Raw genomic sequence first — 26821 nt, 5'->3', positions numbered from 1 at the left:
ACAGCAGTTCAGGCAGCATCCAAGGAGCAGTAAAATCGACGTTTTGGGCAAAAGCCCTTCATCAGGAATACAACTGTATTCCTGATGAAGGGGGCTTTTGCCCGAAAAGTCGGTTTTACTGCTTCTCAGATGCTGCCTGAACTGCTGTGCTTTTCCAGCATCACTAATCCAGAATCTAGTATTAAAGAAGGGAAAGTAACAGATAGGTTAGAGTAAGGACTGGTAAATAGCTGTTAGTTAATTATTCTTTGTTATACTTTAAGAAATAAAGTTCTATATATTTATCTTAAATAGTCCTTGGCCACTCAAACGTTTTCAGATTACTGCACGGGATAAATCTTTTTTGTATTGCTGGTTTTTAAATTAAGTAGGAGAGGTTACCCCGTTTCGTAACAAAAGTTCACTATCTTAATATGGCAAGCATTAGCTGTGAATTATTGTTTTGAAAATTCAAGTGTACAACAGTGATCACGGGTCAGTATTACAATCCCAGCTCTTTCCAATGCATACTAATGTCCTAGACAAAGGTACATAGGGCAAAATATCACAATTGCTTACTATACAAAACTCAAAAGTAGAAAAAACATTTAGGAGGAAAGTAGCACTCGAGGAGAATGGAGACAAAATAGTGAACCAAACAAGTAAAACAGCAAGTGATATAACTTGAAATGCAGAATGAGAAGAATTAATACAAACTAAATTATACATCTTTTTTTATGGACAACAGGAACAAAGACCTGGGTTTTACATGCTTGTGAGTGGCATTTGAGTGGCAGATCAGGTGAAAAAGCTTTCACAAATAAAAGCATAAGAAAATTTTAGATTCATAAATGGAGACAAAATTCATCGCTAGGGATTTTTGTTCAACATTTATGGGTCAGAAGTTAGGCCACAGCTAGAATATTGTGTTTGGTTCTGGGTATTACAGTCTGGGATCTTGAATAAGATACAAACAGAATTTACTAATATGCTACCAGAAATGAGCAGTTTCAAATCTGCTGGGGGAGAGAGAGGGCAAGACAGGTGGGCACAGAAACAGGCAGGCACAGAACATTCAAAACTTTGAGGGGTTTTGATAGAGTACAAAGGAACTTTTTTTCAAACTGACAGGAGGATGAATAAGGAGAGGAAATTGATTTATGGTGTTTGGAGTGGAGATGAAGATGAAAAATAAAAATGCTATACGAAGACTAGTATTGAGAAATAATTATATTTGGAAGAACAAAATATGGAATCAGTTTGAATGAAGATGAGAAACAGCAAAGGAAAAATATTAACGGTGGAAACAAAACAAGAAATAATACTGGATTATAAGAAAGGTACACAAATCATGGTGATTTTAATCTTCACATGAATTGGACGAATCAGATTGGCAAAGTTAGCCTAGAAGAGGATTAGCAAAAAGATGGCCAAGAGGAGGAGGTCATAGACAGGCTTTTGTTATTGAGAACAATACATTGTGGAACCACAGAAGTTATTTTAGACCTGGTAATTAGATAAGATTAATTCATGAATTCAGTAAAGAATTTTCTGGACAAGAGTGATCATAACATAATAAAATCTCACGTTCAATTTGAGAAATGCAGGGCAAAATGAATGTCTTAAACTTAAAGGGAATGACAACGCTATGTAGACAGCGTTGATTAAAGTAGACTCGGAAAACAGGTTAAAAGATAATATTGTAGAGATGCACTGAGACATTTAGGCAGATATTTTGTAGCTTTCAACACATATTTACAGGTGGCCTCCCGATTTATGAACATCCAATTACAGGTGCTTGTACTTACGAACAAGATCCCATATAACTATTAGCATTAAGGATCCAACACACAAGTATTTGGCCGTACTTACAATTAGAATTTTATACTGTACTGTATTGTGTTCTGATTTGCACACAAATCATGTATGTATGTATGTACAGTACTCAGGAACAGAACCTGTCTGTAACCCAGGTACTGCTGGTACTCCATTGAGAAAGAATATCTCTACAAAGATATACCATCTAGGCCTAACCAAGAAAATTAAAGATGGTAGAAGAATTAAAAGGGATACAACAGTATCAAGGTTAGAGGAAGGCCAGGAGACTGGAAAGATCTTATAAACCAGCATAAGGTGACTTTTTCAAAAAAATGACAGAATTTGGAGTTTGAGAAAAAAACTAGCATAAAATGTGTACAGACAGGAAGAATTCTTCTACAAGTATATAAAGAAAGAAAAACGTACCTAAAGTGAGCAAGCAATAGCAGCTTAAAGAATGAAGGTGAAAAAATAAACACGTGAAACAAGGAAATGAGAGACTTCAACCAAGTATATTTTACATCTTCACAACAGATGACATTTAAAATATCCCAAGAGCTAAAAAGAATGAATAGCTAAAAGGAGGGAAGGCATAAAATGAAACGGGAAAACAATTCATTTTGCAAAGGGATATAGAAAGATTAAATGCTTGAGCAAAAATCTGGTCAATGGAGTAAAATGACCATGTAAAATACATGGGTGCTCACTTAACAGAAGGTTTTTTTAAAATGGAGAAATACTAAAAAACGCTGGAATGCAGAGGGATCTAGTTATTCTCGTACATGAATCTTTAAATAGTCAACATGAAGCAAAAGTAATTAGGAAGACAAATATATTAGCCTTTATTGTAAAGAGGCAATCTAAAAGAAAGTAAGTCTAATTGTAACCTTACAGCACATTTTTCAGAGCAGAACTGTGTAGTATTTTTCTCCTTACTGAAGCATTGCAAGCAAGTTAATGAGGGCTCACTATGCTGATTCCTGAGATTAGGGCTTGTGTTATTAAAATATGCAGAAATTTAAGGAGACTCAAAAGGGTAGATGCTGAGAGAACGTTTTCCTTTGTTGGGAAATATTTAACTATATGACATAGTTTAAAAATAAGAAGTCAAATGGAATAAGAAAAAATGTCTTCCCTTGGGTAATTTTCAGTCATTGCAATTGCTGTATACTTTTCCATTGAAAGCAGTGGAAGGTGGATCATTGAATGTAATCAAGGCTGAGTTAGGCATATTTTTTGATATATAGGGAGTCAAGGGTGGGGAGTACAGACAGAGAAGTGTAGGTAAGGCACAGTTAGATCAGCCTTGATCTTTCTGACTGGCAGAGCAGGCTTGAGGTGCTAAATGTCTACTCCACTCCTATTTCTTCGAATTCTATAGTTTTATCAAATAGTTCTGAATTGGAATTCCCTGCCTGAAAAAGAGTGGTGAAAGCAGATTCACTGGTGATTTTCAAAAGATAGCTGGGTACTTCAAATACTTTCCAAGGAAATAAGTCTGCTGTTTACAAGAGAGGAGTATAGCAGGACTAACTGGATAGCTCTTTTCAAGAGTCAGCATGGGCACAATGATCCACTGCTCTCCTACGATCACTATACACACGCACATAATATATACCATAAATAGCATTTTTGATTTGAACGTTAACTTTCTGCCAGATTATGATTATTTTCTAGGTAAAAACAAGGAATGCAGATGCTGGAAACCAGAGTCTAGATTAGAGTGGTGCTGGAAAAGCACGGCAGGGCAGGCAGCATCCGAGGAGCAGGAAAAGCAGCGTTTCGGGCAAAAGCCCTTCATCAGGAATAGAGGAAGAGTGCCTGCAGAGTGGAGAGATAAATGAGAGGGAGGTGGGGGTGGGGAGAAAGTAGCATAGAGTACAATAGGTGAATGGGGGTAGGAATGAAGATCGTAGGTCAGAGAGGAGGGTGGTGTGGATAGGTGGAAAGGAAGATAGATAGGTAGAACAGGTCATGAGGGCGGTGCTGAGCTGGAAGGTTGGAGCTGGGGTGAGGTGGGGGAAGGAGAAAATGAGGAAACTGACGAAATCCACATTGATGCCATGGGGTTGAAGTGCTCTGAGGCGGAAGATGAGGCGTTCTGCCTCCAGGCATCAGGTGATGAGGGAGTGGCAGTGGAGGGGGCCCAGGACCTCCATGTCCTCGGCAGAGTGGGAGGGGGAGTTGAAATGTTAGTCTACAGGCAGTGGAGTTGATTGGTGCGGGTGTCCCGGAGATGTTCCCTAAAGCGCTCTGCTAGGAGGCATCCAGCTTCCACATCGGTAGCAACGGATACAATAAATGATATTGGTGGACGTGCACGTAAAACTTTGATGGTTATGGAAGGCTTCTTTGGGGCCTTGGATGGAGGTGAGGGAGGAAGTGTGGGCGCAGGTTTTGCATTTCCTGCGGTGGCAGGAGAGGGTGCTAGGAAGGAAGGGTGGGTGGTTGGGAGGCATGGACCTAACCAGGTAGTCATGGAGGGAATGGCCTTTGCGAAAAGTAGAAATGGGTGGGGAGGCAAATATATACCTGGTGATGGGGTCCGTTTGGAGGTGGCGGAAATGTCGTCGGATGGTGTGGTTTATGCGTAAGTTGATAGGGCAGAAGGTGAGCACCAAGGGGGTTCTGTCCTTGTTACGGTTGGAGGGGTGGGGTCTGAGGACGGAGGTGCGGGATGTAGACAAGTTGCATCGGAGGGCACCTTTAACCATATGGGAAGGGAAATTGCGGTCTCTAAAGAAGGGGGCCATCTGGTGTGTTCTGTAGTGGAACTGGTCCTCCTGGGAGCAGATATGGCCGAGGCGGAGGAATTGGGAATACGGGATGGCAACTTTGCAGGAGGTAGGGTGGGAAGAGGTGTAATCCAGGTAGCTGTGAGAGTCAGTGGGTTTGTAAAAAATGTCAGTGTCAAGTCAGTCGTCATTAATGAAGATGGAGAGGTCCAGGAAGGGGAGGGAGGTGTCAGAGATGGTGCAGGTGAATTTAAGGTCGGGATGGAACGTGTTGGTGAAGTTGATGAATTGCTCAACCTCCTCGCGGGAGCACGAGGTGGCGCCAATGCAGTCATCAATGTAGTTGAGGAAGAGGTGGGGAGTGGTGCCGGTGTAATTACGGAAGATGGACTGTTCTACGTAGCCAACAAAGAGACAGGCATAGCTAGGGTCCACATGGGTCCCCATGGCTACCCTTTTGGTCTGGAGGAAATGAGAGGATCCAAAGGAGAAATTGTTAAGGGTGAGGACCAGTTCAGCCAAACAAATGAGAGTGTCGGTGGAAGGGTACTGTTGGGGACGTCGGGAGAGGAAGAAACGGAGGGCTTGGAGGCCCCGGTCATGGAGGATGGAGATGTAGAGGGAGTGGATATCCATGGTGAAGATGAGGTGTTGGGGGCTGGGGAAACGGAAGTCTTGGAGGAGGTGGAGAGCGTGGGTGGTGTCTCGAACTTATGTGGGGAGTTCCTCAACTAAGGGGGGGGGTAGGACAGTGTCAAGGTAGGTGGAGATGAGTTGGGTGGTGCAGGAGCATGCTGAGACATTGGGTCGGCCAGGGTGGTCAGGCTTGTGGATCTTGGGAAGGAGGTATAATCAGGCGGTGAGGGGTTCCCGGACTATGAGGTTGGAAGCTGTGGGTGGCAGATCTCCCGAGGTGATGAGGTTCTGTTTAGTCTAGAAAAAAAAAGAGTCACCTTCGGTAGCCATCTGTCATTTCTTCTCAAACGCTCATATTTGTCTTGCTCCTTAAGAAACTGATTGTATTCCTTGTTTCGTTCTGTTCTCAGTCTGTCCTGAAAAAATATACGAAACAACACATTAATGATAAGCATCATAGTTGACTAAACATTTCAATTCTATTATCATTACAAAGTCATAGGGGAAGCAACTGAGGTATTAGGTTGTATAGCAAGAACAACTCAATTGTGAATGTCATAAGATATATCTTATATAAGGCATGGCCAGAATTTCAGCTTGATGATAGTGTCTAGTTTTATTTATATGGCAGTCAGTAATAGTGAGGCCCTTGAGAAGGTCAAGTCTGAGATAACTAAAAAGAAAGCTAACAGCCCCAAGACTGTGGCTGGATTTCACCTAAGAGGAGAAAGTGAGGACTGCAGATGCTGGAGATCAGAGCTGAAAATGTGTTGCTGGAAAAGCGCAGCAGGTCAAGCAGCATCCAAGGAGCAGGAGAATCGACATTTCGGGCATGATTCCTGAAGAAGGGCTCATGCCTGAAACATCGATTCTCCTGCTCCTTGCATGCTGCCTGACCTGCTACGCTTTTCCAGCAACACATTTTAAGCTCTGGATTTCACCTAAACTTGATTAAACATCTATTTAGATACATTTCATGAAGGGTTTCTCTCCATGAGGTTATCCTGTGCAATTCTCTGCAGTTCACTTCATTATGAACATGCCACACCTTTATGGCATTGTTCTCCCACTCATCAGTGGCAAAAACATTGTGTGCACCTTCCAGGATTTTGGCTACTGGCAACACATATTAAGTCCAGCACTGGGTTAATCTCTGCCAGTCCTGAACAGCTCTTCACAATGCATATATAACAAGACAGAAACGAAAACAAAACTTTGAAAGGACACGTAGGTGATGCTTCATTGCAATTAGAAACTCACATCCATTAATATATTGCTTCTTTACATCATCACCTGCCTTGTCAACTGTCAGTGCAAATGCAGCTACAAGAATATACTCGGGCTATCCTTTCTTAGTGTCATACCACATCACAACACATCTAAGCCAGTGTTGTTCTAACATCCAGAGTCACATAACATCTCACCGTTGTTCAGGACTGACTATGTCTGACCAACTTGGAAGAACAAGGTCAACTGATAAGCAGCCTGACCCTTGGCGGATCTCTTGCAGCTCCCCAACTGACTTATTATTTTGTCTGGTTAACAGGACCTGCAGGACTGATCATTGCTAACTCCCTACACTAAGATTATAGAACCCCGAACCCTGACCACCCAAAGCCCCAGACTGATATTGAATATTGCCCTTGACTTATCATGCTAGAACCCATCAAGTGACGACAACAGCCCTCTTGACTAAGAGCAACTCTATTTAGACCTTGGTGCACTACCATTTGGTTGAAAAAGCAGGGTGCTTGCTGCGTAAACATCCACGCAAATTGGCATAAGCAAAGCACCAGCCTCAAAACACGTTTGCGTGTTTCCAAGCACAACGATTTCAAGTCTTTAGCAAGTATTTTGGGAGTTGATGAACATATACGACTTGCAACCCACTTTGTGCTGATGGACTGCCAGGTATCTTACCTATGCAGGAATTTTAGCACCGACAGAGAACCATGCAGCTTCTATGTGTCTTGGCCTGCTTTTTTTGCAAGCAAGTTATTCAGCATCAAGTTAGAGACAAACAAGCTCTTGTGTTCTAACCTGTCTTTTCAGTGCAGAAGGAGGGGCAAGCAGCTTGTGGCAGATGGAAGCACTGAAGAGTAAATGTACCTATGAGCAACGGAATGGCCATGTTGCAGTCCATGCTATATCAACAGCAGAGATGCAACATGTGTCAGCATCTTACAAAGCAAACACATTGCATGTACTTTAAATAAAAGAGCAATGCATGAAAATTAAAGGGGGCGAGTGTTTAGTATGCTGAAAGTGGACTCCAGTCAGTCCAGGGATAGTATCAGCTAATCAAGGGGCTGATCCAATTGCAGACCAAATTTGGCCACTGTCAGTCAAGTCATGGATCTGACATGAGTTCACGATCCGAACTTTGTAGCGTTTGGGCGTTGGTCAGTCAAGGTCTTGCCACAGTTTGGGGATTACATGCAGATCAGTCAGGTTGTTGTTGAGACACCAGTCTGGGAGATGGGCTTTAGTCAGTTGAGCTCTTCTACCAAAACCGTCAGGGAAGGACGTCATGGGATTCAGTCATTAATAGCAAGTGGCTTATTAGCATCCAATGCATGGAGTTCTTGGGAAAGTGGACAGCTCAGGAGCGGAGGATTGGCCTGAAATGTATTGGGTCACTGAAGGAATGGGGACAGTGATGGGTGATAATTAAAGATTATATGCTGGGATCTCAGTTCATTGGAGTGGGAAGCAATAGTAGGGAGATGTGTGCCAGCAGGGGTATAGGTTCATCCAGTGTTCAGGGAAGGAATAAATTTGAGTTTCATTGTTCATGATGTGAGAGCTCAGACATCCCATCATCGACACTGTGCGATTTCCTCACAGATCATCTTATAACAAATCTAAAATGGCAAATGGTATGTTTACCTTTTTTGTGAATTTACTCCTGGTGAGAAAGAATTGAAGAACAAAAACAAAAGCTTCTGCAAGCCCAACAAGAACAGCCAACTCCAGCAGGGGAGGAAGAAGATTGGCAGAGCTATGATGATAGGGCATTCAACAGTAAGGGAAGCAGTTAGAAGTGAATTAAACAAAGAACCGTAGAACTGTAAAGAACTGGATATCTGAAACAAAAATAAAAAATTGCTGGAGAAACTCAGCAGGTCTGGCAGCATCTGTGAAAGGAGAGTTAACGTAGCAAGTCCAGTGACTCTTCTTTAAATTTCTGTTTTTGCTCTAGGATTGAATGTTGCCTGCCTGGCATCAGGGTCAAGGATGTCTTGGAATAATTGAAAAGCAAGGAGAGGGTGAATAGTCAGTGGTTGTGGTACATATTGGTACCAATATCATAGGTTTTTAATAAAGGATGATGTCCTACAAGCAGAATATAGGGAATTAAAACACAAATTTTAAATAAGTAGGACTTCAACAGGCAGTAATGTCAGAATTACTACTAGTTCCATTTGCTATCACATGCAGAAATAACAGGATAAATGAAGTTCATATATGGCTGAAGAAAAGGCAGAGGGATGGGAACTTGAGAAGGGAAAGAAAGGATGAAACAAGAATTGAAATGAAAACAAATGCAGCATAAACGGCAGAAAAATACTGGAGAAAAACAAATGTGGTCATCGTACAAAAAAGTTCAGATTATTTTCCAAGTCCAAAAAAAGAAATCTAAAGGCTGTGTGTCTTCATGTACAGAGCATTTGCAATAAAGTAGATAAATTAGCAGCGCAGATAAAAACAGGCATAGAATGGTTGCAATTACAGTTACATGACTGCAAGGTACCAAGGATTGGAACTGAATATCCAGGAGTATTAGTTATTTAGGAAGGATGGACAAACAGGTTAAGAAATTAGGATAGCATTGTTAGTAAGGGAAAAATCAATGCAATAAAAAGCTGGATATTGGCTCAGACAACCATGATGTAGAGATTAGAAACATCAAAAGGGCAGAAAACATTGTTTGGAGTTGTACCCAAATTGTAATGGAGATGTAAGAAAAGATTTTAAATGAGATCAGAGATGTTTGCAATAAGGTTACAGCTGTAATCAAGGGCAACTTTAATTTACATATATGCTAGACTGGGTACTGTGCAATGAAAAGGATTAATTAACAATCTTGTTCTGTAGAGTCCCTTGGGAAAGAGTGACCATAACATGATCACTCTTAGCATTCTGCATTAAGTTAAGTAATCAAATCCAAAAAAAGTGTGTTCTGGTACAAGGTGCAAATTGGCAAAGATTGATTGGAGTAGTTTATTAAATGGCTGACTGTGGATGGACAATGTGCTACTTTGAGAACATACGCATGAATTTCAACAAATAGTCATTCCTGACTGGTACAAAAATAAACAAAAAGGAAAGGTGGCTCAATCATGGCTTCAAAATAAATTTAGGATAGCATTAAATTCACAGCCAAAATTTTCAGAAAAAGCAGCAAGCCTGAGGATTTTAGAATTCAGCAGGTTTGGTCAATAAAAGGAAAATAAAGTCTAAGAATAAAAATTTTGTAGGTAACATAAAAACTGATATAGAACGTTTCTACTTCTACATGTGGACAGAAAATGATTTGTAAAGACAAACATAGGTCCCTTACAATCAGAAACTGGGAAAATTATAGTGGGGAACAAAGAAGTGGCAGAAGAATTGAACATGTATGTCCATTCTTCACAACAAAGGGCACAAATAACCTCCCAGAAATATTAGGAACATGATCTAGTGAGAAGGCAAAAATCGAAGAAAATCAGTATTGGTAAGAAAATAATGCTAGGGAAATTAGTGGAGTTAAAGTCTGATAAATGTACATCCCAGAGTACTAAAGGAAATGCCCTGGAAATATTGAATACTTTGGTGGTCATCTTCCAAAATTCTATAGACTCTGGAGCTGTTCCTGTAGATTAAAAGGTGACAAATCTATTATTTAAAAAGGAAGGGAGACAGAGAAATAAAAAGAGAATAACAGACCAGTTAGCTGACATTGGCAATGGGGAAAATGCAACAGTCTATTAAAAAATGTTAACATAACATAAAGCCAATATATGGGTTTATGAAAGGCAAACCATGCTTTAAAAATGTACTGGATTTTTCTTGGAGGATGCAAGTAGTAGACATCCTCCAAGAAAAATCCAGATAAGAATGAACCAATGGATTCTGATTTTCAGAAGGCTTTTGATAATATGTCTCAAAAGAAGCTAGTGGGCAAAATTAAAGCATATAGGATTGGAGGTAATATATTTATTGACAGACAGAAAACAGAGCGGCAATAAACAGGATGGGATTGAGAAGTGTGAGAGAATGCAAGAAAGTTTCAAAATGATTCAGGCAAATTGAGTGAGTGTGCATGGCAGCTGCAGTATAATGTGACTATATATATGAAGTTATACACCTTGGTCTGAAAATCAGAAAGCCAGAGTTTTATTTAAATGGTAATATATCGGAAACTGCAGATGTACGAAGGGATTATGGTATTCATGCACACCAGTCTAATGAGAAAAACACCCTATGGTCCTTTAGGACTACAGCAACTTTTACCAGGAATAGAAGAACTATCCAATGAGAAGAGATTAGTTCGACTGCGCCTATATTCCCTAAAGTTTGGAAGAAAGAGGGGAGAAAACAGATAATAGAGATGGACAGCCTCGACGCTTTGAGGATGTTTTCCCTGGTTGGGAATTCAAAACTACAGGTCACAGTGTCAGGAAAAGGGGTAAGCCATTTAGGGCTAAGATAAAGAAACATTCCTTCATTCAGCAAGTCGTCATCCTTTAGAATTCACAACCAAAGAAGGCCATGGAGGCTAAGTCACTGAATATATCCAAGGAGATTGATACATTTTTAGATATTAAAGACATCAAGGAGTATGGTAAGAAAGCAGGAACATGAATAGAGATAGAGGATCAGCAATGATCATACTGAATTACACAATAGGCTTAAAGGGCCAAATGGGACACTTTTGCTTCTAGTTTCTGTGTTTCTTTTAAAACAACTCTTCAAGGGGATCAAGAACCAACTCTTCAAGGATCAAGTTGAGGGGATTAACCATGGGCTTTTGAGGGTTGGGGGATTGGCATCCATAAGGAAGGACAGAGTATGTTTCACAGATATCAGAAACATAGATAATGTGCCTCTATTCTACCAATATGGATGAACTGGATTCAGACTTTGGTTGACTGCACCTCAAAATTGCTCCTCTGGTAACTTAGTGTTAAGGAAATGTCAAAGCTATTGGTTTTCTAATCTTCATTTATTGTGTGGCAGATCAAATGTTATATTATCCACATTTGTATCCACATACACCAGGCAATGAAAGTAGACAAGCTGGTGCAGCAAGCAATTAGGAAGGTAAATAGAAATTGGCCTTTATTGCAAGAGGATTTGAACTCAGAAATAGGGATAGGTTACTGCAGTTATACAGGGCCTTGGATAGACCACACTTGCAACATTGCATGCAGTTTACCTTTCCATAATTCAAAGAGGATATAGTTGCCTTAGAGGGAGTGCAGTGGAGGTTCACTAGGCTGATACCACAGATGGTAGGTCTGTATTATTAGAAAACAATGGTTCAGCTGGACCTGTAATCACAAGAATTTGGAAGGATGAGAAGGAATTTGATCGAAACATAAAATTCTAACAGAGCTGTACTGGCTAAATGCAGGGAGGAGTTTTTTTTCCCAGTTTGGAGAGTCTAGAACCAGGAATTAAGATTAGGAAATGTTTCTTCACTCAAAGGGCAGTTAACCTGCCAAATTCCTGAGCTCAGAAGGCTATGGAAGCCAAATCACTGAACATATTCAAACAAGTGCTAGATACAGTTCTAGATTTTAAAGACATCAAGGAGTATGTGGAAAAAGCAGAAAAATAGTATTGGGATAGAAAATAAGCCATAATCCAATTTATAGGCAAAGTAGTCTCTATGTTTCTGCGACAGAAATTAAAATGCGAGAAGCAGCACTTTGCACAGCTTTTCAGCAGGCTGCTGAACAGTGTACTTGGACATGTCAGCTGCTATCAGAACAGTCACTGGATTCAAAACATCAACTCTCCTTTCTCTCCACAGATGCTGCCAGATTTGCTGAGAAATTCCAATAATTTTTGTTTTTCTAACATATTTAAATGATCTGTGTTCAGAAGGACTGAACCTTTCCAAAACAAAAAGGCAACATTATATACCAATAGTTGGCAATTATAGCTCACGTATTTATTCAGGAGCTAATATGAACAAATTTACATTATAATTAGCATGAACTTGTTTTATACACATACCTTAGCTGATTTTCTATCAGAGATAGGAAGCGAAAGCTTCTCAACTTTCAAATCTTGTTCCTTTGTGGTCCTAGAATTTTTCTGCAACAAGCAAAAGTATAAAATCAATACTGAACATAGAATCAAAGAATCCCTACAGTGCAAGTAGAGGCCATTTGGCCCATTGAGTCTGCACCAAACCTCTGAATAGCATTCCACCTATCTCCATATGTGCACATTTACCATGACTACTCCACCTAATCTATAAATCCCTGGACACTAAACAACAATTTAGCATGGCCAATCCACCCAATCTACACATCTTTGGACTGTGGGAGGAAACTGGAACATCGGCAGTAACCCATGCAAACACAGGGAGAATGTGCAAACTCCATCCTCCTTAAAGCTGGAATCGAACCTGGGTCCCTGGCGCTGTGGGGCAGCATTACTCACCACTGTGTCACCCATACAATTCTTTGTTTACCCTGTTAAGGAAATGGTTCTCAAGTTTTTTGGAATCCAAACAAAATAAGTCACAGCCTTCTACAACCAGTCAACTTACAAATATTAGCTCAAAGTCGCCATATAAAATGTAAACTCAAAATTATTGGTATTGTCAATCTCCTGTGTTTGTATTTCCAATGTACACCCTAATCCATTTTCCTTCAGGGTTCTGAGGAAGAGTTATATTGGACTTGTAACATTAACCCTGCTTCTCTCACACAGACACTGCCAGACCTATGGAGTCTATCCAGAGCCTTCTGTTTTATTTAAAATGGTAGCATCTGCAGTATGTTGCTTTGATTTGATGGTAGCCTCATCTATCACAGTCACTGCACTTAAGTGTGCCACGTGGCCCTGCTATAAAGGGCCTAAAAAGTCTACACGCTTTGACATTGGACATCAGTAGAAAAGAGGAGACAATAAATTCTAGCATTGAATAATTAGAGTATGAATTAGAATAGTGGCAGTCCAATTTGAGAATGTGTGTTGTTCAGTGACTTGGTTTTCATACACTGGGGCTAGAATATTGAAGCATACATGACATTTAAGAAGAACATGACCTCCAAGATGGAGGTGTGGCTTGGTTCAAGAAATCAGCCGGTAGAAGCAGTTTGCATATCGCAGTGTGACATCATAAACTTCAGAACTTTAATAGGTTCATGGATTTAAAGAATCACCCATAACTCTCCCTGGAATTAATTGTTTCAACATAAAAGAGACAAGGACAAACTGTTATAAAGGAATTTAGCAACCTTCTAATTAACCAACCCTGGGAAGAAGGAATCAATACAACATAAACAAGCCGTTTCCTGGGAAGTACAGTTAACACTGCTTGATAAGCTACTGTCATGTGACAAACGGGCAATTAAGACTGCCTGCTGAAGGAATATCCTGAAGTAAAGGGGTTAATTGCAGGACAGACTGTTTCAAACAGATAGTTAATATCAAAAAATTAATACCAAGGAACAGGCAAGGTACCTCTGATGAGAAGGCAAGCTACAAACTTGAAGTCTCTGAAAGAGTAATCAATGTTGGAGATGAAAAAAAACATAATAGAATCAACAATAATGTCACACCATAAACTTGAAAGAGAGAAAATTGTGTACGAATCATGCACCAGATCAAATCAGCAGCAGAACTTCGAAGAACAACAATGCACAAGGATCAAACCCTGGCCATATCCAGAAACAGACATTGTTGGTTGCAATCTTATCTAATTTCCACCACCAATCGGGTAATAGCCAAGTTGGATTGTGAGGCTTAACTTGCTTACTTCAATGGTCTTATTTTTGGTGCTACATGCAATAACATTTAAATCATTGTTCCAGTACTTAATTATGTGAGATTTCTAAATAAGTAGCTGAATTAAAGGTAACTTGTGGTGATTTATCCACAACGGAAGAGAAACAGTAAAAGCTAGAAGAGGTATATAGGCCAACTGACAGTAAATATATGATAGGATGGAATAGAAATCATGGGAGTCTCTAATCTCCATATAAACTGAAAAAAGGCAGCCTAGATGAAGAGTCCATAGAACGTTTCACGATAGTTTCTTAGAACAGTGCACTTTGGACCAACCAGAAAGCAGGATGTATTAGACCTGGTATTATACAAGATGGAATTAGTGACTTCATTGTGAAGGCACCTCTTGGTAGCAATAACCAAAATCTGATTTAATTTTACATTCAGTTTGAAGAATAGGTCTAAAGCTGTACTTTAAATAAAATAAGGGCAATTACGAAGATATGTAAGCCGTGTTAGCTGAAGAGAATTTGCAAACTGGATGAAGAGATAGATAGATCAATGGATAGGCAGCGGCTGACATTTAAAAAGGCTGTTTCAAAATACACAGAACAAATACATTCCAATGAGAAAGTAAAATTCCAAGGGGATAATCTAGCAGCCTTGGTTAACTGAAAAGGTTAAAGATGGTATCAAATGCAAGAAATAATATATAACTACATGAAGATGGATAGCAGGTGTTGGGGAGATTTCACTGGGGTGTTTAATGTAGGGCTAGGGAGGGTGACACGAGTTCTGCAACAGACACTTCTAGTTCCAGCCCTGAAATGGTTAACAACAGTCAAGCGAGCTGCTGCTGGTGACTGCATGACTACCTGGCTGGAGCTTGTAAGGGATATGCATAATGTTAATTAAATCTTGGAGCCTGTAAATACCAGCCAGTATCAATTGCCCCATCGAAACTCGGGATTAATAAAGAAACCGATCGGAATCTGTAACTGTTAGACAAGTGTGAATTGCTCTATCGGAACCTGTAACTGTTAAGTGTGAATGGCTCTATTTAAGTCTAAAGTTGATAAGTGTAATTGTCAATTTAGTTAAACTGAAACTATTGAAAATGGCTAGCCTGTCAGACGCATAGTAATTCCTTGAAACAATGAACTATTGAATACGGGATCGGAACCGCTCCCGGGGATGGCTGAGCCATTGTCAAGCACAGCAGGAGCTGGACAGGCACTTCGATGCGGCCAATAGGACGGATCCCCAGCGCACGCAGATGAATGGACCAATGGGGAAGGCGAACTGACCGGGGACTCCAGGCAGCGCGAAATATAATTGTGTCAAGTTTGAACGAGAAGGGAGAACGCCTTCTCCAACGAATGCATGCTTGTAGATTCGTTGTACCAGTTAAGATTCTGTGAATAAACGGCTGTCTGCGTCTAACCATAGTTGCCAGTGTGAGTCTCTCCTTCCGAAAGAACACGCAAAGACGGGACCCCGCGGGTCCGTCTTAACACAGGTCAGAAGATTAGACAGAATATAAAAAACAGCAAAAGACAAGGAAAAATTAGAGTATAATACAAAACTAGAGAGGAATAGCAAAACAGATAGTAGATACATATTCAAAAGAGACAACAAAGTAAGCATCGGTCCTATAGAAAGTGAATCTGCGGAATTAATAATAGCCAACAAGATAATGAACATGTAGATGAATTGATAAGAGAGTTCTGATCACAGAATAGACAAATACCATCCCAGAAAGAGCTATAAATGAGGTAATAGAAGAGAGGGAAGAACTCAGGACAATTAAATCACCACACAGGGAGTACTGAGCAAATGTTCGGAGCTGCGAGCTGAAAAGTGCCGGGGCCCTGATGGATTTCATAAAAACGTATGATTTAGGAGGAAACGCAGACCATTCAAACCCTCAAGCCTGCTCCACCATTAAACTGGATCATGGCTGATCTGTTAGCGTTACAGAGCAATACAACACAGAAATTGATCCTTCTGTCCAACTCAATCGCACTGACCAGACACCCCAATCTGGGCTTTTGCCCGAAACGTCGATTTTGCTGCTCCTCGGATGCTGCCTGAACTGCTGTGCTCTTCCAGCACCCTAATCCAAAATCTGGTTTCCAGCATCTGCAGTCATGGGGGTAAAAACAATCTGGCCTAGTCCAATTTGCCAGAATTTGGCCAAATTTGGCCCAAATCCTTCTAAACCTTTCCTAATCATATACCCATCAAGAAGACTTAAATGTTGTCAGTGTACCCGCCTCCACCATTTCCTCTAGCAGCTCGTTCCATATACACACACACCACCCAGCCATGGACTCCATTTATACTTCTGATTGCCGCAGAGAAGCTGCCAACAACATGAAAGATCTCTCCTTCACCGGTAACCTACACCGGTAATGCTCTCCTACAATCTCTTCTGTCAGTGAGAAGATACAGAAAGTTGAACACACGCAACAAGAGGTTCAACAACAGCTTCTTTCTTGCCATTATTAGACTGATGAATGCACTCTCGCTTCAAATAATGTTTATCTTACTATGCACACCACCTGTGCGGTGTAATCTTATACCTTGCTCAGTCTAAGCACTTTTTGATCTTTATGTCCTTGTTTGCGATGATCTGCCTGTACTGCTCACAAAACAAAGCTTTTCACTATATTTAGGTACACGTGACTACAATAAATCAAATCAAACCAAACCCCCTGCCTGGAAACATTACCCCTCAGATCCTTTTAATTCCTTCCCTTCTCACCCTAAACCTATGACCTCTAGTTTTGGATACCCCCAACCTCGGAAAATGATCATGGCTATGCCCCTCATGAATAAACCTCCATAAGGTCACCCCTCAGCCTCGGACGCTGCAGGGAAAAAAAGCCCTAGTCTATTCAGCCTCTCCCAAAAACTCAGATCTTCCAGTCCCAGCAACATCCTAAATCTTTTCTGCACCCTCTCAAATTTAACAGCATTCTTCCTATAGAAAGGCGACCAGAATCGTATGCAGTATTCTAAACATAGCCTCACTAATGTCCTGTGAAAGCACAATAAGACACTCAAATTCTACTGGTCACAGGCCTCCAGCCTAAAACACTACCACCACCCACTATCTGCTTCCTTCAAGCCAATTTTGTATCCAATTGGTTAGTGCCTCCTGATCCCATGGGATTTAACATTACTAACCAGTCTGCCATACAGGATCTTGCCAAACACTTTGCTGAAGTTACCTACATATGCTAGTGAAAGTAGGAATTGAGGGAACAGTCTCCCTCTTTATTCTTTTTCCTTTAACATACATATAGAATCTCTTTGTATTCTCCTTAAATCTACTTGCCAAAGCGATCTCATGTCCCCTTTTTGCCCTCCTGATTTCCCTGAGTATAAAGAAAAGTAAGATGGATTATAAGGAAAAACTAGCTCAGAATATAAAGACATATATTAAAAGTTTCTATAAATACATAAAACAAGAAAGAGCAGCTAAAGTAAACATTGGTTCTTTAGACGATGAGAAGGGGACTTAGTAGTGGGCCAGGAGGTGTTGGCAAAGGCATTGAATAGGTATTTTGAGTCGGTTTTCACAGTGGAGGACACGAATAACATGCCAATAATTGACAGAGACGGAATTAGGTGAGGACCTGGAAACAATCATTATCTTGAAAGTAGTAGTAATTAGGCAAGCTAATGGAGCTAAGGTTAGACAAGTCTCCTGGCCCCGAAGGAATACATCCCAGTATGCGAAAAGAGTTGGTGGGAGAAATAGCAAATGCACTTGTGGTAATTTTCTAAAATTCACTGGACTCTGGGGCAGTTCCAGCAAATCTGATGCCACTGTTTTAAAAGAGAGGTAGACAAAAGACGAGGATAGACCAGTTAGCTTAACTTCTGTAGTGGGGAAAATGTTTGAGTTTATTATCAAGGGAGAAGTAGCAAGGCACCTAGATAGAAATTGTCTTGTAGGGCAGACACAGCATGGGTTCATGAAGGACAGTTCATGCTTAACTAATTTTTTGGAATTCTATGAAGACATTACGAAGAGATTGGACAACCGGGACATTGTAGATGTGGTGTATCTGGATTTCCAAAAGGCATTCGACAAGGTGCTGCACAAAAGGCTACTGCATAAGATAAAAATGCAAGGCATTACCGGCAATGTATTAGCATGGATAGAGAATTGGTTAACCAACAGGAAGCAAAAAGTGGGAATAAATGAGTGCTATTCTGGTTGGCAATCTGACTAATGGTGTGCCTCAGGGATCAGTGTTGGGATTGCAATTTCCACAACTTATATTAGATGATTTGGAGTTAGGGACCACGTGTAGTGTGTCAAAGTTTGCAGATGAGACGAAGATGAGTGGTAGAGCAAAGTGTGCAGAGGACTATGAAACTTTGCAAAGGGATATCGACAGTTTAAGTGAGTGGGCAAAGTCTGGAAGATGGAGTACAATGTTAATAAATGTGAAGTCATCCACTTCAGTAGGAATAACAGTGAAAAGGACAATTACTTGAATAGTAAGAAATTGCAGCATGCTGCCTTGCAGAGGCACCTGGCTTGCTTTGAGCATGAAATTACAGAAGGTTGGGCTGCAGGTGCAACAGATAATTAGGAAGGCAAATGGAATTTTGTCCTTCATTGCTAAAGGGGTTGAGTTTAAAAACAGAGATGTTATTTTGCAGCTGTACAGGGCAATGGTGAAGCCACACCTGGAGTACTTTGCGCAGTTTTGGTCTCCTTACTTGAGAAAGGATGTACAGGCACTAGAAGGGTGCAGAGGTGATTCACTAGGTTGATTTCAGAATTGAGGGGATTGGCATATGAGGACTGAATGAGTAGACTGGGATTATATTGATTGGAATTTAGAAGAATGTGGGGGGAATCTTATAGAAACATATAAAATTATGAAGGGAATAGATAAGATAGAAGTAGAAAGGATGTTTCCACTGGTGGATGAAACTAGGTCAAGAGGGCATAGCCTCAAAATTAGGGGGAGCAGGTTTAGGATTGAATTGAGAAGGAACTTCTTCACCCAGAGGGTTGTGAATCTATGGAACTCCCTGGCCAGTGAAGTGGCTGAGGCTTCCTCAGTAAATGTATACTCCTGCTGCCATTATATTCCTCTAAGGACTTGGTCAACCCCAGTTATTGATACCTGATATATGTCCTCTACTTTATCTTTACTAGAGCCTCAATTTCTCAAGCCATCGAGCATTTAGTACACCTACAAGCCTTGCCCTTCACACTAACAGGAACATTCAGTCTCTGAACTTTCAATACTTCATTTTTAAAGACCTCCAACTTCCTAACCGACCCCCTACCTGTAAATAACATACCCTCTCCCCCACCCAATCAATTTCTGAAAGCTGAAATAACTGCAGATATTGTAAATCAGCATCTGTGAAGAGAAATCAGAGTTAACAGTTCAGGTCTGGTGAGTTCCAAGGAAGGGTCACTGGACCAAAAACGTGAACTCCGATTTAACTTCTCTAATTAGACTCGACAGTTTTGGATTTCTTGTTATTTTCATTAGAAACTCAGCAACGCAACTCTTGTACTTGTCTTGTCATTCCAGTTATTTGCTTTGTCTCCAGCACCACCTTACTTTTTTTTGGTAATGATCTCTCTGCCTCAATTAATTGGATTATAGATCATCCCCTTCACTTATTATTTGGCTGTTGACACTTTACTCACACCATCTGATACTTTTCATCACCCGCAGAGACTTATTTTTCAACACTTCACTCAACATTTGTATGATCTTTTGATCTCTCTGCCCATAAATTGTGAGCCTGTGTTTTTCTGCACTTCACCTGACAAAGGAGCAGTGCTCCAAAAGCTTTTGATTTCAAATAAACCTGTTAAATGAAAGCCTGATGTTGAGAGACTTCTGGCAATGAAGATAGGAGCAAAAGTAGGCTACTCAACCCCTCAAGGCTGCTCCATTTATTATGATTATGGCTGATCATGCTCAATACCCTAATCCCACACTCCCCTATACCCAATCCCTTTAGCCACACAAATCATACCAACCTTCTTCATTAAAACACAATGTTTTGGTCGTGAATTCCACAAGCTCACCACTCTGAGTAAAGAAATTTCTCACCTCAGTCCTAAAAGGTTTACCCCTTCGCCTTAAACTATGACCCTTGGTTCTGGACTCCACAACCATCAGGAACATTCTTCCTGCATTTAACCTGTCTAGTCCTGTTAGACTTTTATTAGTTTCTGTGAGGTAGAATACAGAACAATACAGCACAGTAGAGCTCCTTTGGCCCACGATGTTGTGCCAACCTTTTACCCTTTTCGAAAATCAAACTAACCGACATGCCCTTCATTTTACTATTTTCCATGTGCCTATCCAAGAGTCACTTACATGTCCCTAATGTATCTGAGGAGAAAGTGAGGTCTGCAGATGCTGGAGATCAGAGCTGGAAATGTGTTGCTGGAAAAGCGCAGCAGGTCAGGCAGCATCCAGGGAACAGGAGAATCGACGTTTCGGGCATAAGCCCTTCTTCCTGAAGAAGGGCTTATGCCCGAAACGTCGATTCTCCTGTTCCCTGGATGCTGCCTGACCTGCTGCGCTTTTCCAGCAACACATTTCCAGCCCTAATGTATCTGACTCTACTACCACTACTGACAGTGCATTCCACGCACCCACCACTCTCTATGTAAAGAACCTACCTCTGACATCTCCCCTAAACCTTCCTCCAATCACCTTAATTTGTGCCCCTTATGATAGCCATTTCTGCCCTGTAAAAAAGTCTCTGACTATTCACTCTATCTATGCCTCTCTTTAGCTTGTTCACCTCTATCAAGTCACCTCTCATCTTCTTCACTCCAATGAGAAAAGCCTAAACTCCAAAACCCTTTCTTCATAAGACATGCCCTCCAGTCCAGGCAGCATCCTGGTAAATCTCCTCTGCACCCTCTCTAAAGCCTCCACACCATTTGAAAAGGAGGCAACTAGAACTGAACACAATATTCCAAATGTGGTCCAACCAGGGCTCTATAAAGCTGCAGCATTACCTTCCAGTTCTTAAACTCAATCACCCTGCTAAATGAAAGCCAATACACCATATGCCTTCTTAACAATCCTATCAACTTGGGTAGCAACTTTGAGGGATCTATGGACATGGTCCCCAAGATCCCTCTGTTCCTTCACACTGTCAAGAATCCTGCCTTCAATCCTGTATTCTGCATTTAAATTTGACCTTCCAAAATGAATCACTTCACACTTTTCCAGATTGAACCCCATCTGCCACCTATCTGCCTAGTTCTACATTTTGTCAATGTCAAAGAATTCAATAAGACCTGCCCCCTACAAAGCCATGCTGACTATTTCTAATCAAACTATGGTTTTCCAAGTAATCATAATTCCAGCCTTTCATTGAATCCCTACAGTGTAGAAACAGGCCATTTGGCCCAACAAGTCCACACCAACCCTCTGAAGGTAACCCACCCAGACTCATTCCTTTACCCTATTGCTCTACATGTCCCCTGACTAATGCACTTAACCTACACAACCCTGGACACAATGGGCAATTTAGCCTGGCCAATTCACATAACCTGCACATCTTTGGACTATGGGAGGAAACCCATACAGACACAGGGAAAAATATGCAAACTCCACAGTCGCCCAAAGCTGGATTCGAACCTGGGTCCCTGGCACTGTGAGGCAGCAGTACTCACCACTGAGCCACCATGTCTCTCAGATTCCACCCCCCTCATCCTTCTAAACTCCAACAAATACAATCCCAAACAACTCAATCTCTCCTCATATGTCAGGACTGCCATCACAAAAACATACTGACTCTTCTCAATTATCTTTAATTTTACCAAGTGCGCATTTATAACCTCCTTAACTAACAATTCTAACGCCTTTCCCGCAACAAACATCAAGTTAACTACCCTACAGCTTCTGCCTCCCTCCCTTCATGCAGCTTTTCAGTCTGATAGAACCTTGCCAGAGTCTAAGGAATCTTGGAAATTTAACACCAACATATCCACAATCTCATTAGCCACCTTTTTCAAATCCAAGCATAAAGTCTATTCGGACCCAGAGAAATCAACTCTCAGTTCCATCAAGTTACTCAGCACTACTTCCCTAATATTGGTAATGTTACCAAGCTTGTTTCTTCTTTCAAAGATCAGACTTACAGGCATTACTGGAATGATTTTGTATCTTCTACGGTGAAGACAGAGCAAAATATTTATTCATTACAACCACCATTTATTTATTTACTATTAACTCTCTATCCTCACACTCTAGAGCATTAACACTCATTTTCCTTATGTTTTTCCCTTTTTAATTAAACAGCAGATATTCTTATCTGCATTTTCATTTCTAAGTCTCTCTCTCTCTCTCTTTAGCTCCAATTTGTTTGGCCTGATTGATCTTTTAATGATTCTTTGCCATTCTTTGTATTCTAACCAATCATCTGACATGCCAATAATCTCTGCACAATTATATGACTTTCCTCAATTTTGATGCTCCCCTTAACTTTTTTTCTTTTCCAAATTAAATCACAATAGTGGGCCCTCCCTTTGGAATTTTTCTTTAGAATAAGAATGTACTCAAAATAAATATAACACTTCAATAACACACAGCAGTGAGACCAGTGTACTGTATACAGTACTGATCTAATTTCTGGCAAGTTGAAAATGCAACTGATAGCATTTCAGAAAAAGTATATAGGCTAATACCTCAATCGTCTTACAAGGAAAGGTTGGACGGTGTAGGCTTGCATTCACTGCTGTTTAGAAGAGTAAGATGCAACTTGATTGAAATGTACAATATCCCAACAGTTTGTGAAAGAGTTATGTGGAAAGGATATGTTCTGTTATGGGAGAATCCAGAATCCAAGTTCACATTTTCAGAATAAGGTGCCACCAATTTAAGAAATAGATAAGGAGGCATGTCTTGCTCAGAGCTGTGAATCTTTGGAATTCTTGCCCCAAAGGTCAATGGAGGAGATTCTTTGAATATTTTTAAGACAGAGACCAATTCTTTTGATAGGGGAAAGATTATCCAATATAGGCAGAAATATATAGTAATCATGTCAGTGATGTTCTGATTGAATGGTGTAGCAAGCTGAAAGGACCAAGTGGCCCACTCCTGCCCATAGTTCGTATGTTTGTTTAGACGTTCGGTCAATGGGAGAATAAAACAGAGGGAAGAAAAGTGAATTTCAATACTAAAATCCAATAAATCGATGGGCAAAATATTCATGGAATCTCTAGCTCAGTTGTGAATCTCTTCTTTCTGCTTCACATCCACTGCATCTCTCCTCCCAAAAGCCTACAGACAATCAACATCTAGTTTCTAGTGAAAAATAGGAGTTACAAGATGTATAGGCATTTTTTATAAACAATTTTTATAAACCACCTTGTTAAAATATGGAAAATGATGAAAAGAAAGCATTTTACATCTTTATAGATTTATTTGTCCTCACATTGGTACTGGCAAAGTAAAATCATAGCAAGACTCTACCTCTGCCATGTAGCGTCTGTAATCTTGTCGCAGTTCCTCCTTCAGTTTCTGTTTCTTCAAATCATATTCTAACCCAAGTGGCAGGCTTAACCCATAGTTTTCTTCTGAAAAGTGAGCATTTTTTTTAAAAAAGATATGATTTTAGTAATCATATTATTGCATCTTAACGAATACTTCATATTTGTAGGTAAACTGAGTATGTCAGACTGTTGCCTTGTGGAAGATGGGGAAATACATTGTGGGTTTTCGTGAGTGGTCTGAACAGAGCAAAAATATTAAATCAGATTTGAGGTAATTGGTGAGATGAAGAGCAAGACAGCTTTATATAGGATAGTGTTTATTAATTACTCAGTCTTACAACTCCTTCCCCACATTAGTTCAACCTGATCCCCCTTTATCATTTAACTAGTCAACTAATTAATAAATTAATCCCAATAATCTGTTATAACAACAAAAACTACCCAACTGTCTGATGTATTGAGAGAATGATGGCACAGATTGAAGGTAACAAAGTACTGGAGAAACTCAGCAGGTTTGGCAATATCTGCAGAGAGAAACACAGTTAAAATTGACCCTGTCATTAACGGTTTTCCTCTCTACAGATCGTGCTGACACAAGTTTCTCCAGCACTTCCTGTTTTGGTTTCAGATTTCCCAACATTGCAGTTTTGTTTCTATTTACAGATTATAAGGTAATTGGCAAAACAGTAAATTAACACTTAAGGAAAGCATTTTTTTCACACAGCAAGTGACTGGAATCTGAAATACACAGCCTTGGTGTGTGCAGGAAGCAGGTTCAATCAAGCCATTCAAAAGGAAATCAGATTAATATCTGAAAAGAAGAATGTGTAGAGCTATGGCAAGAAGGCTGGTGAATAGGCAAACTATGTTAACTGTGTTCATTCCTCTTTTTGTGCTGTAACAATGCTTTTGTGCAAAATAACAAACCTAAAGATTTCAGAATACCTTTATAAATAATAGACTTCAGGATTGAAACTGTATTCAAATAAAAGTAAACAACTATTCAATGAAAAGTACACAAAATGTTATGTTATTAACTCAATCTACAATAGGCTATTAAATCCAAAAAATTAATTATATAAAGAAAATGGAGTTTTAGTGCAACGATCAACAGCAGCATAGACTAATTCAAATATATATTTGGTTTCTGTGTTGTAATTTCAGTGAAATACTAATTAACCATTTAATTGTATTGAATCAGATTACATTGAAGTAGCTTACACACACAGTTTAAAATGGTATCTGAATAACAACTGGAAGTTCTGTCTGGGAATTCCTATTCAGAGCAACTCAGTCAAACAGCAGAGCAACATTTACCCAGTAGGCCACGAAGCAGCGAGAAGAGTTATTTTAATACTAACATTTTACATGCTATCACCTACACTGTACCTTCAGATCTGCCAGCTTGTAGATTTTCTTTCACAGAATGAATACCTGCAAAGATATTTCCTTTAGCTATGGTATCTGCAGTTTGATCGGTCTTATTGGATGGCTGTGCAGAATTTATCTGGGAAAAAAAAGGACAAGTTAAAAAAGAGTTTGAGACTGTTCCAGTTGATGTATCAGGCAGGCAATGTAAATTGTATATTAATTGTGTTCAATTGTATGCAAATGGAGGACAATAACTGGGGAGTCACTTTTGCTCCTATAAATCGGACTCAAGCTGTTGTAGTGCAATTAAAGACATAAGTGAATAAAAATTGGACATTCAATTCTTCACTGCCAGGCTTTTTGAAACATGCTAGCAGAGAATAGCTGCACAGCTATGAAGATTGAACAAAAAAAAATTAGATGTGAAACTAAAATCCTAGCAGCCATTGTAGTAAATAGCTGAAAGCAAGCTTGAACGTTCAAGTATAACCCGGTCTAGACTATATGTGACACCACACAAACAGCAATGTGATTTTGACTCTCATCTGCCTCTAAAGTGGTTTGGAAAAAAGAATACAAGCATGGACTACTTTCTAAACGGTGAGAAAATTCATAACGCCAAAGTACAAAGGGATCTGGGAGTGCTAGTCGAGGATTCTCTAAAGGTAAACATGCAGGTTGAATCCATGCTTAAGAAAGCAAATGCAATGTTGTCACTTATCTCAAAAGGGTTGGAATATAAAAGCAGCGATATGCTACTGAGACTTTATAAAGCTCTGGTTAGGCCCCATTTGGAGTACTGTGTCCAGTTTTGGGCCCCACACTTCAGGAGGGTCATACTGGCACTGGAGCGTGTCCAGCGGAGATTCACACGGATGATCCCTGGAATGGTAGGTCTAACATACGAGGAATGGCTGAGGATCCTGGGATTGTACTCATTGGAGTTTAGAAGGTTAAGGGGAGATCTAATAGAAACTTACAAGATAATATATGGCTTGGAAAGGGTGGACGCTAGGAAACTGTTTCTGTTAGGCGAGGAGACTAGGACCCATGGACACAGCCTTAGAATTAGAGGGGGTAAATTCAGAACAGAAATGCGGAGACATTTCTTCAGCCAGAGAGTGGTGGGCCTGTGGAATTCATTGCCGCAGAGTGCAGTGGAGGCCAGGACGCTAAATGTCTTCAAGGCAGAGATTGATAAATTCTTGATGTCACAAGGAATTAAGGGCTACGGGAAGAATGCGGGTAAGTGGAGTTGAAATGCCCATCAGCCATGATTGAATGGCAGGGTAGACTCAATGGGCCGAATGGCCTTACTTCCACTCCTCTGTCTTATGGTCTTATACTTCAAATCTGACAATGACAACATACTGAAATCACCAAGAATTTTATTTACAAAACTCATGCTAACTATTGTAAGCACTGATACAATCTCTAGCAAATTATCTACGCTGTTGAGTAAACCGGGTGTAAAAAGACAACAATGGAGTGTGAAATCAATTACATTTGGATAAATAGGGGCATTAAAGTCACATCCATAGGTAATCCTAAGAATACAAAACTCGTCATTTTTCGAGATGCTTCACACAGATCCTGATGTGTATTCGCGCGCACCTGATTTCATAACAACTCCAATCGGAAATGTTGCTCTTCAGCTTGAAGGCCACAAAAATAAAATTGTTTTTTTGAAAATAACTGACTCTTGTGGTAGTGTATATGGGATTCTACTTCACAAAAAATGTCCAAAAAAAACAAAGATAGTATACCTATTGAATTTTATGTAGATATTTACTCTGGGATCATGTACACTCTG

General features: G+C 40.2%; 1 protein-coding gene across 5 annotated transcripts in view; it reads right to left on the bottom strand.

Annotated features, from left to right (window-relative positions):
- cspp1a (centrosome and spindle pole associated protein 1a) overlaps positions 1 to 26821 on the bottom strand; it is a 175520-nt gene that overhangs the window by 133316 nt on the left and 15383 nt on the right. For 3 of the 5 annotated variants that reach the window (XM_087985950.1, XM_043689245.2, XM_043689243.2), the window contains exons 3-6: positions 25027 to 25144; positions 23618 to 23721; positions 12399 to 12479; positions 5486 to 5584 (exon numbers count right to left, since the gene is read on the bottom strand). In XM_087985950.1, coding sequence (XP_087842076.1) covers positions 5486 to 5584; positions 12399 to 12479; positions 23618 to 23721; positions 25027 to 25144 — 402 coding nt within the window. Of the gene's footprint in view, positions 1 to 5485; positions 5585 to 11592; positions 11700 to 12398; positions 12480 to 23617; positions 23722 to 25026; positions 25145 to 26821 lie in introns of those variants that run through there. The other 2 variants (XM_043689246.2, XM_087985952.1) reach the window with 2 other exon arrangements.

This window comes from Chiloscyllium plagiosum, unplaced genomic scaffold (assembly GCF_037043375.1).
Source record: "Chiloscyllium plagiosum isolate Xiang-an unplaced genomic scaffold, Cpla_swu_hap1 HiC_scaffold_4, whole genome shotgun sequence".
NCBI lineage: Eukaryota > Metazoa > Chordata > Chondrichthyes > Orectolobiformes > Hemiscylliidae > Chiloscyllium > Chiloscyllium plagiosum.
Note: the sequence above shows the minus strand (reverse complement) of the source record. Positions and strands in the feature narration are given on the sequence as shown.